General features: G+C 38.9%; 1 protein-coding gene across 1 annotated transcript in view; it reads right to left on the reverse strand.

The window, feature by feature from the left end:
• The window catches only part of LOC144513752 (low-density lipoprotein receptor-related protein 1B-like), a gene marked incomplete at both ends in the record, with an annotated part of 113161 nt that overhangs the window by 85372 nt on the left and 7649 nt on the right, over positions 1-20140 (reverse strand). The window contains one exon of the mRNA XM_078244928.1: positions 11039-11176. Coding sequence (XP_078101054.1) covers positions 11039-11176 — 138 coding nt within the window. The remainder of the gene's footprint in view (positions 1-11038; positions 11177-20140) is intronic.

A 20140-nucleotide genomic window follows, 5' to 3' on the forward strand; every position in this document is an offset into this window, starting at 1 on the left:
CATGTTAGCAGTCAGCAGGGGCGTTTCCAGGACTTGAGGAGGTTTGGGGCTTAGCCCGGAGTCATTTAAATAAACTAAATGCAATGCAAAACAGCAATTGGCTTGCCCAGCTTGTTAATAGCCAGTGTATGTTCATTTTAGCTTGCAGTTTGTAGATGTAAGTTCAATGACACCAACATTTGGCCTAATCATAACTGGCCTGGCAACCCAAAGGCCAAGGTTTTGTTTCCAGATCTGTGTGGCGACCTATGATGCGGGGGGTCTGGGGGTCCACACACTTCACTTCATTTCCTGCATTCAGGTGAATTTTTATGCACCTATTTCTAAATTTTTCTGAATCAATTTATGCTGGAAATATGTAACATGAACCATAGGGGACAATTTAAAATATAAAAACATAATGGAATATATTGCAGTAAGGCTCTCAGGCATTCTGTATTGCTTTCAACTATTTATTCTCCTTTGGATCGACTTTTCTATTTATATTTGAGTCAGCACACATGTAGCCTATAATTCACTCTTCCCTCCTCTTTTGCGTCTTTTGTTGGGGAAGTAACCTGCTTAAATGTGCACATGACAATTATTCACCTCAATGATACATTAATTCATTTTAATGAACTAATAAAGCCCTGGACTGTAATATTTCAGATGTGTTTGAGCAAGATTTCTGCTCATGTTCAAAACTGTGCACATTCAAAATATAACTCATCTGATCTGTGCTCTGTGTGATTTGGAGGAGTCGTGGAGGAGTACTTAAACTTATGTTGTCCTTTTCTTTCACCTTATACTCAAAACGTATTCACTCCCTTAAGGAGTTAGATTCCCCTTGACACCTTGTAGCATGTACCAGCCACCAGAAACACCTGTAATGTTAATAGAGCGGAGTCCTTATAGTTGCAATTTCCAAGTTGAACCACTTCTCACACCACTTTAACTTGAATGTAGCCTAATGGTAGAGTGCTTCTTGGCTTCAGCTTGAAAAGTTGGACTTTCAACACAGTCTAATCACTGTTGCTTGCAGTCGCTATGGCGACAACACGTCATGGGCTTTGCTTATCTGATCTGCTGGATCTTCAAGTCGGTAGCCTACCGTGGCGGCGGTCTTGTAGCCTAGTCTCTTCTACCCGTGCTGAGTGGGCAAGGTCTCACTGTAGGTTCATAGTCTTAACTTCTCACAGCGAGACACGCGACCAGGCACACGGACAGACCGACGGACACACACACACACACACACACACACACACACACATACAGCCACATATAGGCTACAATTACCACAGTTTTCCCCACTCATCCTGTCTCAGAGAGCAGCAGAGAGGGGAGGGATTGCTTTGTGACAGGCACGGAGAAATAAGCGTCAGGTATGAATGGCCAGGCGATCAGGCACGTTTACATAGGCTATTGTCCGGTTTCATATTTGTCAGTCAACTTTTCAAAATACATTCGGGGCTACTGTAACATTAGGGGCTGAAGCCCCGGCAAAATCGGCTGACGCCGCCTCTGGCAGTCAGCTTTTTACATGGTCACCCAATTTTATGTTATTGAATTAAACAGTCATTCAGAACTAGCACAGGAAGGAAATAAATAACTGCATTTTAGTTTAGATAAAGGATACATAGGACAACCTAGCAGTATTAACTGCCGTACAAAATCTATAACTAAATGCTTGTTGATTAAGGCTTTGTGCTATTTTGTCAATGAAAACTAAGGCAGTTCAAGACTTTTTCCAATTATAGTACTTGAAAGTATTTTAATTCTATTCTAGCACTGACAAAAATATGCTGGGGAAAAAATGTTCACAGCAGAACAGCGTTTTCCCTCAAGTAAAAATAAATACATAAATAAATAAAGCTATTTTATATATATTTTTTATACTTATCTGTATTCCAATGAGACTGATATGTGGTCTCACTCTAGAGATTGCACGCAGCAAATGCGATAACATTTGGAAATTGTATTTCTGGTATTTCTTGCTATTAGTATAGTAAAGTAACATGTATTTCTAATGTGACCTACATGTAATTATTGGTTGTTGCACTACAATTTACATGCAACTCCCATTCAATTGCATGTTCTCCTACCTTTGCACCATGTGCCCTGAGAAGGGCACACAGATACCACTGCAAGGTCAGGACAACAATATTATAACCCTGCTTATGCCAATATTCACACTGCCATGAAAACTGAGCCCAGACTTTGATGTTCTTCATCAGCAGTAGACTGACTCATAAAACTTAATGCTGATGATCTTTCTGGGCATTCACACAAAAACGGCTACATTCCCCTTTGCAATGACAATGACAATATGCACAGAAAAGTGCCAGTTACATTACACTAATGTCAGTGAAGTGATTAAAGCCAATGTGTAGAATCTTTAATGTCAATATAGCATAGCATAGTACATTTATATGTAAGGGATAATGTATATGGAATGCCGTTTTATTCAATATTAAATAAATGAATAAATACATAAATAAATGAATAAATACATGAATAAATAAATAAATATGCCTTTGAAATACATCATGAAATAAATAAATGAGGCAATAAATACATAAATAATTAAATGTAAATACTCATATAAAAATGAATCAATTAGTTAAATAAATATATTAAAAGGTTTTACTTTTAATTATTTCATGGTACTTTTATTTCATGAATCTACATTTATTTATTTCCGTGGACTTTTATTTCCTAATGCCACATTTATTGATTTCCCTCTCTATTTTATTTTATTTAATTTTTTTGTTTTGTTTTGTTTATTTGAATAGGGACAGATACAAAAAACATAGATTATTACACGAAGAACAATCCGATGCCTGTATCACAGTGTTTATAGCCATGGCTAATTCACAACTCCTGTTCCAGTTCTTCTATGCAAATAAGGGGGCGTGGCTATCTCTCACATTCAGAACAGAGCTTTGGTGTGTTCCGAGGCTCTTTTTTAACCAACTCGGGGAGACTGATCAGTCCAACTGCCTTTTCTGCCGAGGGTCGGCCATCTGGTCAGTGTGTCTGCAGCTTTAGGGGGATGAAATTCAATTAGTGGATGTAGTGGAAAGATGTTTTAAGCAGTAAAGACAGATCAAATGCCATTACCTGTTTAAACTGAAAGGCAATTATACAAAAACTATCACTATAACCGCTGTGTGCAGTGTTCAGCAAAATATCATTCGGTTTTAAACATTAAGTTATGTAATTTACTGCACTAAATATAGTCAATGGTGCATTGCTGACATTCACTTTGGAGACAGGAAAGTGACAGCATTGAGTTGGCTTCAATCTATCAGTGATCCTTCTGATGACACTGCTGTAAATGTGCTATCATAATACAGTACAGTATCTAGCGAGATTCCATCACCTTTTCAAAAAAGCAGAATGCAAACCCCAGAGCTTAGTACTGACAAATATTCTACGTATTGATTTTGTCATCATGGTTTGGGAAAGTGAACACTTTGAGTAAACTGTTTGAACAGACATGGATTAAGCCTGGAATCAGAATTAAACTTTAATTTTTAAATCTAAAAGAGACCTAAAACTAAGCCATCCGGGTTGACAACGTCTGCTAATTCAGTTTCTAAGCAGCTCCATGCTGTTCCTTTTATTCGCCATGTTCATTTGGAAGATATTTGTTTATGTTCACTTTCTGGGACCGCCCTAAAGATAACAGATGAAGTCTGAAGCTGAGTTGTGTTTACTTAAGTCTGACATTTGTCTTCCTCAGTGCAAGCAGTAGAGACTTCAGAGATCCCACGAGCATGCGATTAAGAATGAGCACGTTTCCTGAAGGTGAACTAAAAGAGTTTGGTGGTTTTTCCATCTGGGCACCTTCATATCAGGGCCTCTTGGGATGTTCGGCATGTATATTCATAAGAGGTGGGCAGGAATGGGAGGGGAAAAAAAGTTTTGTAAGAGACCCAGCTGGTTGCCTAAAACTTCTCTATGGTGACCTCAATTTCTCCTGCTTTCCAATGAGTTTGGTCTGTCCGTGTAAGTAAGTAAGTAAGTAAGTAAGTAAGTAAGTAAAGTTTATTTGTATAGCACCTTTCACAGATAAAAATCACAAAGTTCTTCACAATAAAATGCAATACAACACAAGAAGTTAAAAAAAAAGCAAATTGAACTACAAATAGAAAGCATAACAAACAGCCATATAAGCCCCTCCACTATGTAAAAGCCTGCTTGAACAGCAGAGTCTTCAGCTGCTTTTTAAAAGATTTTCGACAGAATCCACACAACGTAGCGGGAGAGGCAAGTCATTCCACAGCCTAGGAGCAACTGATTGGAATGACCGATCCCCTCTAGTTTTAAAATTAGTGCGGGCAACCACTAATAGCATCTAACCTAATGATCTCAGACTACGGGTGGGGGGTATGTAGCTGTATCAAATCAGAGATGTATGACTATGTGTATGACTGTGGGACTAAGCATACTGTAAAGCGTGTGTCTCTGAGTGAACTTAAGCAGAAGGGCTGGTGCCACACAAACTGTAATGAATATGTGTTATCTTTTAACATCAAATCAAAAAATGTGTACAAAGACAAGAAATTCATACTTTCTACAGGACTAATTGATTCTTTAAAAAAGAATCAATCTTACTGCTTCAGACAAGGACATCCAAGCAACTGACTGCAGTGTTGCATTAAGAGCTGGATAGTAAAAATGCAGGTCACACATTGTTACAGATAGTGCCTTCTTAAAGGAATTAAAAAAACAGAGGCACCCTATTATCTATTCGTTGACAAGGGATGTGTGAAATGACATCGGACAGAAAAGAAAAGGATGCAGTTCACAAGGTTGAGGCAGTGTGGAACCCACAACAGTAATGTGAAAGGCCAGACAATGAAGATGAGGCCAACAGATAGATCTGTGATAAGCAAAGTAAAACAGCGTATGGTCTATACAAGTCTATCCATAGCAAGGTTATTTAACTTGATTGATCATAAGACAACTATGCAACCAAAGCAGATGTTAGAGTTATGGTAGCCATAAAGAGCATAGTTAAACATTTGTGCATGGCCAATAATAGTTTTTTAAATGTAAGTCTCAGTCCAAGTTTGAAGTGAAGTCATACAGGTATGTAGTAGACAATATGTATGAATTACTGTTTACATGTTATATTTTAAAAGAGCTAAATAAAAGAGAATAATTTGTATTTTTTTATTTTACTCCTGGGTCTTTGAGATATAAAACATATTGTTGGCTTATGAAGTAAGCAGAAAAGGTAAGGATTTGTGCAATGAAAGCATTATTATTGTCTGTACCCAGTTTCTTTACCCTCGAGTTGTGAGTTGCATTGATTTACTTTTGGAGGATGTTCAAGAAAATCTTGCATGCTGTTGCGTTGTCTAAAATATACATATATATATATATATATATATATATATATATATATATATAACAGAATTCCATTAAAAGAATTTTAATTGTTTGACCTTCTTTTTTGCTACATTTCATTGAATTTCTCTGGGACACTGTGGCCAATGAAGTGGCTCTTTAATGCTACCAGTAAGATACAGCAAGGTGACTCTTACTGCTATCATATTTTAATTGTATGGTAGAACTGCAAGATATTAGAGGACCATCTAATTGGTTTCCTTTTGGGGTATTTGTAATAGAAAGAGTCAATAACAAGTTGCTCGCAGTGTGAATGCATTATCATGATGGCTGCTTAGTACTGCTGTGTGTTTGAAGGACAAAGTTGAAGAAGGTATCTGATATAGCAGCTTCAATTACATTTGAAATACCTTGTCATTACAGCACCAGTGGATGAACTGACATTGTTCTGCCTGTTGATACACTTTTGCAGTATGGCACATGGAATGGGAGATATCTTAATAGTTTTAGTTTAATTTTGTTTCTGTGTCATACCAAACATTTGGCCAATCCCATGGGATTACAAGATACCACAAACTTATTTAGCAAACGTCTTCCAGTCGCATATACAAATCATTCGGAGAAATACATGAATACAAGTATATATATATATATATATATATATATATATATATACAGTGGTGTGAAAAAGTGTTTGCCCCCTTCCTCATTTCCTGTTCCTTTGCATGTTTGTCACACTTAAGTGTTTCGGAACATCAAACCAATTTAAACAAAAGTCAAGGACAACACAAGTAAACACAAAATGCAATTTGTAAATGAAGGTGTTTATTATTAAAGGAGAAAAAAAATCCAAACCATCATGGCCCTGTGTGAAAAAAGTGATTGCCCCCCTTGTTAAAACATACTATAACTGTGGTTGTCCACACCTGAGTTCAATTTCTCTAGCCACACCCAGGCCTGATTATTGCCACACCTGTTCACAATCAAGGCATCACTTAAATAGGAGCTGCTTGACACAGTAAGGTCCACCAGAAGATCCTTAAAAGCTACACATCATGCCGAGACCCAAAGAAATTCAGGAACAATTGAGAAAGAAAGTAATTGAGATCTATCAGTCTGGAAAGGGTTATAAAGCCATTTCCAAAGCTTTGGGAATCCAGCGAACCACAGTGAGAGCCATTATCCACAAATGGCGAAGACATGGAACAGTGGTGAACCTTCCCAGGAGTGGCCGGCCGCCCAAAATTACCCCAAGAGCGCAGCGACGACTCATCAAGAGGTCACAAAGACCCCACAACAACGTCCAAGAACTGCAGGCCTCACTTGCCTCAGTTAAGGTCAGCGTTCATGCCTCCACCATCAGGAAAAGACTGGGCAAAAATGGCCTGCATGGCAGAGTTCCAAGGAGAAAACCACTGCTGAGCAAAAAGAACATCAAAGCTTGTCTCAATTTCTCCAGAACACATCTTGATGATCCCCAAGACTTTTGGGACAACATTCTGTGGACCGATGAGACAAAAGTGGAACTCTTTGGAAGGTGTGTGTCCAAGTATATCTGGCGTAGAAGGAACACTGCATTTCATAAAAGAACATTATACCAACTGTAAAAATATGGTGGTGGTAGTGTGATGGTCTGGGGCTGTTTTGCTGCTTCAGGACCTGGAAGACTTGCCGTGATAAAAGGAACTATGAATTCTGCTGTCTACCAAGAGATCCTGAAGGAGAATGTCCGACCATCTGTTCGTGTACTCAAGCTGAAACGAACTTGGGTTCTGCAGCAGGACAATGATCCTAAACACACCAGCAAGTCCACCACCGAATGGCTGAAGAAAAACTAAATGAAGACTTTGGAGTGGCCTAGCCAAAGTCCTGACCTGAATCCTATTGAGATGTTGTGGTATGACCTTAAAAAGGCCGTTCATGCTCGAAAACCCTCTAATGTAACTGAATTAGGACAATTCTGCAAAGATGAGTGGGCCAAAATTCCTCCAGGACGCTGTAAAAGCCTCATTGCACGTTATCGCAAACGCTTGGTTGCAGTTGTTGCTGCTAAGGGTGGCCCAACCAGTTATTAGGTTTAGGGGGCAATCACTTTTTTCACACAGGGCCATGATGGTTTGGATTTTTTTTCACCTTTAATAATTAACACCTTCATTTACAAATTGCATTTTGTGTTTACTTGTGTTGTCCTTGACTATTGTTTAAATTGGTTTGATGTTCGAAACACTTAAGTGTGACAAACATGCAAAGGAACAGAAATGAGGAAGAGGGGCAAACACTTTTTCACACCACTGTATATATATATACACTAGGGATGGTGCAGTTCATGAAAAAACTCTCGGTCTCGGTTCGGAGCATGTGTGTGTCGCACGGTTCGTCAGTCCACTGTTAATGTGCACTAACCACTTACTGCCATAGTGCCAAACTTTCGACACCTTTGTTAAAACACTTACTGGAAACGACGAGGGGGATGAGCGTGACGAACGCAACACATGGCAGCTGATTGGACGAACGCGTCACGTGGTTCTTGCTGCTCATTTCAAAACAGACTCTAATGGCGTCTCATTCTCATATTTTACGAAAATAGTTCACCGAAAAGTGTTTCTGAAAACATTTTAAGCGAGAAATAGGCCATACAGTTGCTGAATCTGTCTGTTTTTTTGATCGACAAAGGTCAGTTTAGAAGATTTTCGTCAGATTTTGAGAGGCGCTGAGCCGACCACTCCTCAGGTGGAGTGTGGAGTGCTGCTGCTGCAGGTCACGTCACATGCAGAAATGTCAAGTGGAAGAGATGAGGAAGGCTGCCCGGAGTTGGAGGATGCGCCAGCGTTGTATATAGTCTGGTGTGTTTGGATTTCATGTTACCTATGATGACAGCGGAAATAAAACAATCGATAGAACTGCCACTGTGTGCATGTATTGTGCAACATGCATTCAATATGCTAATTTTAGCTATATATCATATAGCTATAGTATATTTCTGGAGTGTTAAAGATTAAAAGAAATAACAAGAACCGTACAGAACCGAAAACCGTGACCCTAAAACCATGATACGAACCGAACCGTGGATTTTGTGAACCGTACCACCCCTAATATACACACATATATACATACATATATACACCCACTCACACTCTCACACACACACACACACACACACACACACACACACACACACACACACACACACACACACACACACACACACACAGTCTATACAAACAGCAAATCCTCATCTACAGATCATCTCGGTAAAGAGCTTTTTTTCTCTTCTCCCAGGCTTTCTCAAGATAACTGGCTAATTTATGTTTTACATGTGAACAGAATTCTCAGTCTTTGAGCATCATGCATATTTACCAAATCAATCTCTGCTTTTATCTTACGAAACAAAAAATCACGCTGTTCACAATAAAAAGGATCGTAGAAAACAAAATGGAACTCATTTTCTATATCATTCAAACAACACATGGGACAGATCCGTTTTTCCTCTTCTACATTAACATATCGGCCTGTTTCAACCGTCAAAGGTAAAACCCCAGATCTCACTAGAGCACATACAGATCTTTGCCTTTTTGACAAATTATATACAACATAATTCTCTGTGCCATAGTCCGGTTTTATCATCACAAAAATATGCAATTTTGGCTTAGCCCATATATTGTCTGCCCACTGCTTTTTGTCTTTAGCAAACACAGATTCTTTAAACAAACCAATATTCACCTTTTCATTATTAAGAAACAACTCACTAAACCCATAGCTACAAAACAATTTGCATATAGACCAAGGACCAAGAATATGTTTATCCCAGAGAAATATTTTCCTCGTCAACCTATATGCGTCCATATCTAATAAACGATTCCATAACTGGGCCATACATATCTTCCAGCGTGCCTCACATGATTCCCTTCCCATGTCTCCAACTATCACCAATGTTGGAGCATATTTGTGAACACCCAGAAAATATCTTATGGCACTATTTTGCACTAATTCACAATTAGATGTATTTCTAAGTCCTCTAACCCCCACAATATAATCAAGTATAGGGCACACACAAGCCTGGAACAGTTTAGAATATGTTTGAAAACTTATATCTTTCAGATTCTTGCTTTTACCAATGATTCCTCCCAAAGCTCTACGTGCTGAATCAGCAAGAACCTTAACACCTTTTCTAAAATTAATATGTTCATCAATATAGAAACCTAGATATTTATACGAGTCTGCAAAGTTCAGCTTGTGTGATTTTAAACTCATAGATGAGGCGAGTAGTTAAAGGTTTTCTAAAGTGAATTATTTCTGTTTTCTTTCTATTGATAAACAGTCTCCATTTATTACACCAATAACCAATATAGGATAGCATCCGCTGCATATTATCTTCAGAGGGTGACAGTAAAACTATGTCCAACTACTATGTTAATACAGCCTGAGAGTTCTACCTGGGCTTACTTCAGCGTTTCTTCCAGGTGGGGTTTGCATTTTCATTAAACCTTACTTGACATAAACATAGTATTTGAACCAGCTTTGCAGACCTCCCATCCTACTTTGCTGTTTAGTTGGATGAACACACCTTAAGGTATTAACCCTAAAGATCATTTTGTGGCTCAGGGACAATTTGGTAGATTTGGAAAGTAGCCATATCAGGGCATCAAATGTATGTGTGCAGTGTAATGTGCAGTTACATTGCAGTTTCTCTGAACCAGCTGCATCCATTCAGCCCTGAGAAAGGTTGTATAAACATTTAGTTTATCATGTATCCATTTTTAGGTGATCTATCAACTTAAAATGGCAATTTATAAACCAAAATAGACATTTTGCATACTGTTACTATACCTTTCCACTTAAATCAATCTGGATTTAATTCCACTATCTGGTCTAAGGGTTGGTGCCAGGTAAATCCATCAATGCAAGCAATAGTATAGACATTTGAGCAAAAGTTTTCTGCTCCGTGCCAACAAACAGGCTTTTGGACTCTTCACCGCTGTGAATCAGAGACTACCATATCCTTGCACCTAGCACTCACACAGAGACAAAGCCCAGCATGACTTTAGCTGTCTTACAGGTCAAGAAAGGTTGAGGTCTCTGCCAGACTGGGGTAACTGTTGTGCCAAGACTGCAGCAATCACGAGGCAGACGCTGCCTTATCACAAAAGCCAGGTGTCCAGCTTGGTGGAGTTGCTATGAATGCGAGCAACAACAAATACTTGTGTATGACACAACACCTGGTGCTACTGTCGTGCTGTGTAACTTGCCTGCTCTGACAGAAAGGATAATGAGAAGTCACCTTGGCAACCAGTTTAACCACAAAAGTTACAAAGTGCCAGCTCATAAATTTGTATTTATATCATCATGCATTAAAAGTTGGATGTTAAGAAGGACAGATTAAGCGGTGCGTATCTAAGTGGATGTGAAAAGGATCCTCTGAACTAATCAACCAAAAACACACTTTAGCTTAAATTTACTTGATTACACTTTGGAATAATGAATATCTCTGTTAACAGGGAATGAAAAGTAAAGCATTTTCCACAGCTATATATTTTCGGATGTAACAGATTTAATGTGTAAAATAAATCCAACTATTTTAATAATCCAAATAAGATGAGCATGATCTGATTAATTAACATAATAATGAGGATACTTATTAATTTATGTTTTCTAAACCCAAGGCGATAAAGAATCAGGATGTTAAAGCATCCTTAACTCTTACCTCGACAGTGAACTCCTTCATCGTAGCCATCTTCACAGTCTCTGGCCCCATTGCAGAGTTTATTGAAATGAATACATTTTTTTGACCCGATGCATTGTATGTGATTGAGGGGACATCTGATCACCACCTCCTGTGCACCTGAAGAAGAGAAACGGCAAAGTGTCAAAAAGCATTATCTTTTTAGCATTTACTTCAACATATTTATTTGGATCTTAATATTCTTTCTGGGGTCCACACACAACAAAATATAAAATATAAAACAAAACATATGACACAATGTACTGTATCAGTGTACTGCAAAGCCTACATATATACTGCATTCAGCATACAGTATGTAGCACTTACAGTAAGAGATTATTTGTGAAATGAATTTGCATATTTCATTGTCAATATTGTTTGTATTTTTTGCAAGTAAATACATTTCTTCTAGTATATTTGCCTTCTCAAAGTGCTGATACGTCAAGTCCTCTTTTAAAGGAGGCAGAACACCCTATGCATATGCAAATGTATTTATACTTCACACAGCATTGTTCTTTACACACAACAGATGTTCGCCACACTGCTCTGCAGACGCATTGGTGAAGTCCTATAACAAACTGCCCAACCCTCCCTGCCAGCCAGGCAAACAGCGGATAGCAGCTGTTTAAGGATTCATGAGGCACATAGGTGACCCTCATTCATGTGGCAGCCACGAGAGCACATAAAACACAGCTGACCAGTGCACCAGCACTGTAAATGTGTCACATCTCCACCCTAACTACATTGATATCAATTACCAATGTGCCTTTGCAGCCACTTAATAGAAAGATTTATCACCAACGCGATGGGGTCTGTAACAATCCTCGGAGTTCTCCCACCTTTAGGAATTCACATCCGAACATACTCGGACCATCTTGACCACGCAGTTACTTACAGTATTCACAGCATCCATTTTTACTTAGTAAGGTAAGAGATGCAGCGATTAATGGGACTATTGCAAAGAGGGCTGTCATCCCCTGCTGATTTACAGAAGGGATATGTAGGAGTAGTCGTGCGTCTGTCTTGACACAATAATGACTCATATTCGTTTTCTCCTCCCAAGTATTTTTATGGCTTTAAAAGTGCAGCAGGAGAGGCTTCTTTTTTAATGAATATTTCTTGGCTATCTCTTCAAGCCCTGGTGATTCACACTATATATAGCCATATTTAGGTAAGTCAAATATAAGTGACCTTGTCTCTGAGAGTTCATATTTCATACATGAGCAAACTGGCAGCCTCATCTGCTGGGCTCCGAAATGTCTTCAAAGCATCGCTCTTTTCATTTCTCTTCCAGCTACTTTTATGGTGCAAAATTGTGCTCCTTGCAGACTGCATATACAAACATTTATTTGTAAATCCATCATACATAAATACAGTACATATTAGAAATAACTTTACACTGAGGATCTTCAAAATACCGCCAATGGTCTTGAAAAGGCTAGTTGTGTACACTGTATTTACACACTATTTACTTTATGTCAGTGTTCATTTAAAAAAAAAAAAAATGAAAAGAAATAACTACAAACACTGCACACATTTAGAATCAAACTCAAATTCATGGTAGATCCTTGTGTTTAACTGAATACATTTCAAAACACGGGACATTTTCACTCACTAAAGAAAACAGACACACTGTCACAGAGTATTCCACCCAGTGCCACACCACAGGGTATGTCCATTTGGCAAATGTGCTATTTAACACAAAGCCGTAAGGGTCTCTGACAACGTAACAGCGTTGTCAGCCTCTCCCCTTGCTATCTCGCCACATGGGTTCTAATCTAATGTGATAAGGGGAGGGATGGTGCATGAATATTCAGTGGCTCTGATCTGCCATGCAGGGGTACACAGATGGTCTCTCAACGGCTGAGGTATTCAGAATTCCTCTGTCAATTCCCAAATTACTGTACTACGTTGGATGATCGCTCAAAGTCGAGTATATAGGATAGTACGCCACACCATGCGACATGCGACACATCCTCTGACAGCTAAACTGGAACTTCTCTCTCCTTAGATTGCCATTCCAAGGTGCGGAATTACGCCTAAACATCCTGCGTACTGAGTGTGCCTGATCGGGCACAAAAGAATTAGGAAAATGTACAACAACTCCCTACAGGGCAGTGATGATGAGCTGTGCGATGATCATCTTCACTAGTAAATACATACACTATTACTTCAGTAATATGCCTAATAACAGTACGTCTTGCACTGAAAGTTCAGATATTACTGTATTTCTAGATTTACAATGTTTCACAAATGTTGACAACCATGAAAAAATGATTCTTATAAAATCATTTATACAGTATAATCTGTTTATGTTCATTTAGTATTTTTAAATCCTAGACACTGTGCCTCCAAATGGAGAGGACTCCATCTCAATGTTATAAAAGCTAACATTTTGACATCTGACAGTAGCAATTGCGAATTGCTCTGTTCTCTATAAGTGTCCCAGTAAGCCATGACAGAGAGCCAGCATAATCAATACCAGGACCCAATAAAGCAGCTACATGGAATTCAGCTATCATTAATTGTAGTATTTGCCCCTGTGTGACATGTTAAAAAGTCCTTTAAAAAAAAAAAAGTTAAATAATAAAAGCCCAGCACATCCACAGTTTTATTCTAGTTGGTTTGATTGGCTACTCAGGTTAAGATTAGACCTATGCTAGAAATGATGGGAGGTCACCAAACATATTGACCTAATAATAATGATGCCACAAAACAAGTGATGTTAATCTAGCATAGTTTTCACTCGCCCACACTGTCCTGAGAGGAGGTCTTATCAGCCAGAATAAGTGAGAAGAGAGGTGTACCATAGATGTGTAGGGGTATTATAATAATACTGTAGCAAGCTAACTGTCATTGTTAAAATTCAGAGAAAGCATAAATAATAATAAATGCGCACAAAGTAAATGGAAACATGATAATAGGCAAACAAATGCAGGTTGCTTTTGTAAGCTTAAACTGAGTTGAGGACTCATCTGTTTAGTAATTGAAAATGTTTCGTGTACCACTGACTGTGTGATTTTGCTTGAAATTGGGCCATGTTTTAAAATCTGCAAAATTACTTTGCTCTCTGTGCCTCTGTACACTTTCACTCTCACATACACTACACTAGAGACAGAGACAGACCGACAGACAGACCGACAGACAGATCCATAGAAGGTCCCTGTTGTATTAAGCAATTTCTGTTTTATACATCTCCAATCATTTTAGATGGAAACTTCAAGGTCCCAGTAATGATTTGATAAATTAATAATGTCCAGAGATGACATGGGCAAGCACACTTAAATACAGAAGAAAGATGTTCACCCCCTGGTAAATTAAAAAGAAATTATACCATTATATGCGTATTCAGGTAAAGCGGGAAATATTTAGCTTCATCATTAATACTCATTGATGTCTTATTTTATAATAACACAACCATACATTAAATTAAAACATTACCATCTAGTGTAAATACTGCACATATATTACTGGTAGGGATGTCCCTAGTCTATATCCACGACGTTCCACTTCCGGGATTGCTCCGGTGCCGCTGAAAATTCCGCCGGATGTCACTCTTTTCGGCCGGATGTCCGTTACCTTCCACTTTCTTTGTGTTGTAATTTTTTTTAACTCCAGTTGATTTCTGAGGACTATGGTTAATTGCTCCTCAGATCTCTGCAGGGTAAATCCAGGCAGCTAGCTAGACTATCTGTCCAATCTGAGTTTTCTGTTGCACGACTAAAACAACCTTTGAACGTACACGTTCCACCAAAACAAGTTCCTTCCTGAGGCTATTTTGCAGCGGCACCGGGGCTCCGTCCAGCACGGCCCAAGACAATTGTGATTGGTTTAAAGAAATGCCAATAAACCAGAGCATGTTTTTCTCCCATCCCAAAATGCTGTGAGGACTAGCCAGACCCTCCTTTACAGCGCTGTGGAGGTCTGGCAATGCGAGACTAGAATGTCCCACTCCAGAGCCGATTTTGGCGAATTTTTTTTTACTGATTGGGGATCGGTATTTACCCTGATTACCTTACTCCGATCATTTACATCAGCTTGTAGTGATCGCCTCCTTTAATCACACACAACAGGACATGTTAACTAAAAACTGTGCTGCCATTTGTCTACTTTGAGGAGTGAATGAGGCGGAATCAGCTGGAGCAAACTAATATCTCTATCTAATATATAAATGAGAAGCTTCTAGTGGGGAATTTCAGCCACTATGTTCATTATGATAATCATGGTTATCTCAGCCAGTGCCAGTTTGTGCAGATTAATGAATTCCTAAAAGAAAAACTATCAGCAGGGGACTTCTACGTACAGGGATTCATCATATCTCTAAGAAAAAACAATTTCATTTTCTTGATTTACAGTTGATCAAAGTAGCATCCTGATGCTTGACCTGAGGCAACTGCAATGTAGACTTCCCATAATGGCTTTATAGCAGTAACATGCTCTTTTGTGGTCAATGCCACAATTACAGTGACATTAGTTATTGCATGCACTCTCATTATTATTATTACTACATAAATCACTATCTACCTAACTAACTTATCATAAGGATGATTACAAAATCATGTTGGTGAATCTGAACCAAAGCAAATATGTCAGAAACAGCAGAGACAGCAATAGTTTTCTCTCACTGCACTGTGCTTGGATGCAGCTACTTTGCCTGTAAGCCAGTAACGACCAACGTACATATTGCCTGCCTTATACACCATCACAGATTCACCTGGGCAGATTAGAGAGTATCATTGTTTCTCCTTACTTAGACATTTTTACACAATGAACATGAGCAGTGATTATTACCGTTTGCACAGTTTTGGAGTTACATATGCAAGTGAAAGTTAACAGCATATTAATGTGTGATGAATGTACTTTGCCTTTGTAGGACAAATAGTGTTAACTGCTGAAGAACAGTAGTGTAAACTTGCACACAATTCATGGACAAGCAGTTTGTAAAAACAAACCATGACAGAGAAGTTGCCAGAAGTGTTTTTTGTAACGTCGTTAACATTAATTTCTAGGCTGATAAGCTGTGTCACTGGTGTGGAAGAATACATATAAAGTGTAAAAGGCATGAATGTTCTGGTTATTCTGCTTTTGTGCCTCTTTATGTGTGTGTTTATGCGAGCTGAAGCATCAAGAACCCATGGAAAATAGTGAATTGTTCACCTTTGTGTGTAGTCGTCAGTGGTGAAGTCATTATTGTTGTCATGCTTAAAGCTTGAAGATATTTGGGTTGAAAGACGTCTGGGCTCTGTGATGCTGTGGCTTAACTTGAATAACTGATGGAAAGGGATGATATATTCATAACTGTCATGTAATAGCTCGGCTGGTTAGACATTTTTTGAGTGTTTTTGTTGAGTACATGGGCTGTTTTGTATCCAGCTCTAGGTTCATATCTCAATGGCAAATGATCCTTGGACAAATTCTGGATATGTGACGGTGCACAATGCTTATCTTGCTACTTGTTATGGACAGCATGAGCCAACAGAAATATGGGGACCTGTTGGAGACTTACATGGCAAGAAAGTGAACTGCTAAAATGCATTACATTACGGATGAGAGATATTTCATCAATTGCAATGCAAACCAAAGCTCTCCCCAGCATGTCCTGCTTTTAAAAGACACAGTGGTTTAAACATGAAGGGTCTCTTTAAAAGACTTACTTTCCTGTGTGACCTTTACATCCTTGCCATTTAAAATGATGCACTCAGTCAAAAGGGCTTATTTTGCTGTATTTCTCTGACCGCAGACATTGAGACAATATTGTCCACAACCTCCAAAGACTGAGATTCTTCACAGACCGAGGAAATAAACAAACTTACTTTATGACCACAGGATTAAATGTTGTGAATGACTATGTACTGAAAAGGTCTTGCTTCCTTTCTCAGCCTCAACAGGACAATGAGCAACCATTTGACTCCTGGCTAGTCACATGGGGCTGCTGAGAAGCAGCCAATGGCACAGTATAAACTGGACAACTCCCTGGTGGGAAAATGTGTATGCCTTTGCATGTTTGTGGATACGCATGGCCAGCATTTGGAGATGATCTGCCAGGCCTGTACTGCAGCCATCTTCGGTTCTTGCTTTTTTCGGCAGCTTTACACCTTCAGTCTGGTCGTCAGCACGCGGAACACATGCTGACTTGGACTGAAGCCAAACTGACTTGGCCAATCAAGAACATTCCAAGGTTTGACATAACTTGACTAATTACTGAACAGCAGTAGTAAATGAATATAATTAAGTCTAGCAAAGGCAACAATGCATTGTATATGATTGCCTTTATGTATTTTGTGTCGACCCTCTTCGATATAGTCAGACAGACAGCTCTACTAAAAGCAGAATACTTAGTGAAAATACTAATATGTTACTGCATAGTATGTTACCGTTAATGTTGGATTTGTGTCAAGTTATGTGCATTCCATAGAAAAGGCAGCATTCATACAGATATGTAGGTGATTCTAATAATACCGAAAAAAGGACCCATTAGCCTTTTGTTATTATTATTTGCTGGGTATTATATTATTATGAGAATTCAATCAGATCTATTTTAAAGTGAGGAGGAATGTCGCCATTGTTCAGTGGAATGAAGCTGGGTGTTAGCATTTGTGACATTCTGGCTCTACTGTATAAGAAACAATTGATACATCAGTCCGCAGAAAGGAATGAGCAGCCTCAGGACAATGTAGTAAAGCTGCACTTGAGAAACACCATACAAAAAAAACACAGCAAAATGGCCAATTTATCAGTATTTGGAAAACAACGACATAATTAGTCAATAGAGATACTTTGGTGACCAACCATTATGCAAATGTTCCAATCTAATTGTTCTGGGGCCAGCTTCAAATGAATAATACATACAGTATATTGTAGTCAGAGAGACTAAAACCAATACTCACAGAGAAAATGGTCTCATTTTGAGCATAATATACAGTGTTGTGTTTAATGCTGGCATTCTTTTATCAAATAAATCAATACAGACAATTGTCATAATGCCATCTAAATTAAAGTGCTCATATTATGCTTTTTCCCTTTCCTTTATTGTGTTATATATCTTTTTGTGCATGTTATAGGTTTTCAAAGTGAAAAAGCCCAAAGTCCACCCCCAAAGGGACTTACCATCTCCAACAGAAAACACTGTTCACAAACTGCTCCAAACAGCTCTATTGTAGTCCAGCCTTTACTTCCGTGACAAACGTGCGTCACTTTGTAACACACATTATAATGCTCGCCTAGCTGCTAGGATGGCACGACCTCATACTCTGCAACTGACAAGCTAGCAGTGCTTACTTAGCTACTGTGCATGTGCGACCAGGGGCGTCGCCAGGAATTTTCAAATCAAATTGGGCCCCCTCTGCGCAGCTGTTGTCACCACATCGCTAGGACCTAACTGAACTGAAAACCAGATTTTGGTTTCTGCAACTATCTGCAACTAAACACCGTTTACCGAGTGCGCTAAGGCAGGACCAAACCATTTCATGCAGATACAGGGGGGTGGTCGGTCAATATGGATGTTTACTTTTTGGTCAATGGGGATATTTAACTTTTACTGCCAAAAACAAGTAAAAACAAAGACATTATTCATTTCATTATTATATTTGAAATATATATACTGAATGATGATGGTTTAATAATTTTATATTAGTTTTTACCTATTTTTTGGGGCCCCTGTCAGTCATGGGCCCTTGGAATTGTCCTAACTTTTCCCCCCTATACGGCGCTCCTGTGTGCGACTCTCAACAAAGGATAGGAATAGGAACAGAAGTGAGGTGTCTCACTCTGTAGCTAAACCAGAGAGCTCAACACACAGGATGAAAAGAGGAGCTGCAGCAATGTGTAGTACAACAAAAATATGGTGTTTTTGAAAATGAAACAATGTAAACCTATTCTGATATAACCTCTAACTACAATTATGACCCTGAAAATGAGCATAATATGAGCACTTTAATGTCATTCATGCAATAAGATTGTGACGTCAAGGTTTACCTGAACTGCATTACTTTTATCATACAATTCAGGATTGCATTTAACGTAAAAATAGAAAAATAGATCCCCCTTAAGAATGGCTGCTGCAGATAAAGGGCAAGATAGAGGAGCATCAGAAAGCACTAATATGTGTCATTTTCAAAAGCAATGGCAAACAACATTTAATTTAATTGTTTTGTTGTATTTTCTACAGTCAAGATTTGCCGACATCACTGATCAAGGCAGGAGAAAGAGCACTTCAAAATGTGGTTTGAATTGTGTATGTGAATGACACTGCAAACTAACCATATGTCTTTCAAATGTTATGGAGGAGCTCTTATATCCCTTGTTCTTGGATTCTCCATTAAATTATAATGGTTTCAGTGAAATGTCTTAACCTTTGGCTTTGTTTATATTTCACACTATGTAATGAGTTTCATAGCGCAAATTGGTGTGCCAACTTATAGTGTAAATCCATTGAGTATAAGCAAGTAAATAAGTCTTCTTTTTTGGCTTGAAGGCATCTTTAATGAGGACCATGGTTAGAGTAGAATACACACAGCGAGTGGTAGGGCATGCATTTTCTCTCTTGCTAAATATCCTCTGGCACTAACTCTGCTCGCTTGAAATGATCATTGGACTATGACCACGTTTATAGAGTGGCTGTAAGAGTACTACCCATTATGATCAGGGCTGGGACAGTATGGATTTTTTCTTACCGTGGTTGAAAAGCAAGAAATTCCCCCGGTAGCGCGGTATACCGCAACCCCCTTACGAGAGTAGCGTAAGTTAGAGCGAGAATGGCAGGATGCCTTAAGTGAGTGACGTCAGTGCCTGTGTGGTCGCACAAGGAGAGCGAGCGGTAACGGAGAGTAGCATATGAGTGCCGCTGTGAGGAGAAGCGAGAGGAAAAAGAAAGCCAAAGATGATGTAAAGTGAGTTAAAAGTGAACAATAAAACAACAAGCTAGAGCTTCTCAAAACACGGTGGCTTTATCTATTGTCAATACTGCCGGTAAAGTGAATGGCGTTACCCCCGAAAAAACATTGACTTAAACCTTACAACATGTTGCAGCCAGAGTGCAGCCCGTCTAGCAGCTGAGCAGACAGAGAGCAGGGAGGGCGACTCGGC

The sequence above is a fragment of the Sander vitreus genome, unplaced genomic scaffold (assembly GCF_031162955.1).
Source record: "Sander vitreus isolate 19-12246 unplaced genomic scaffold, sanVit1 ctg335_0, whole genome shotgun sequence".
Lineage (NCBI taxonomy): Eukaryota > Metazoa > Chordata > Actinopteri > Perciformes > Percidae > Sander > Sander vitreus.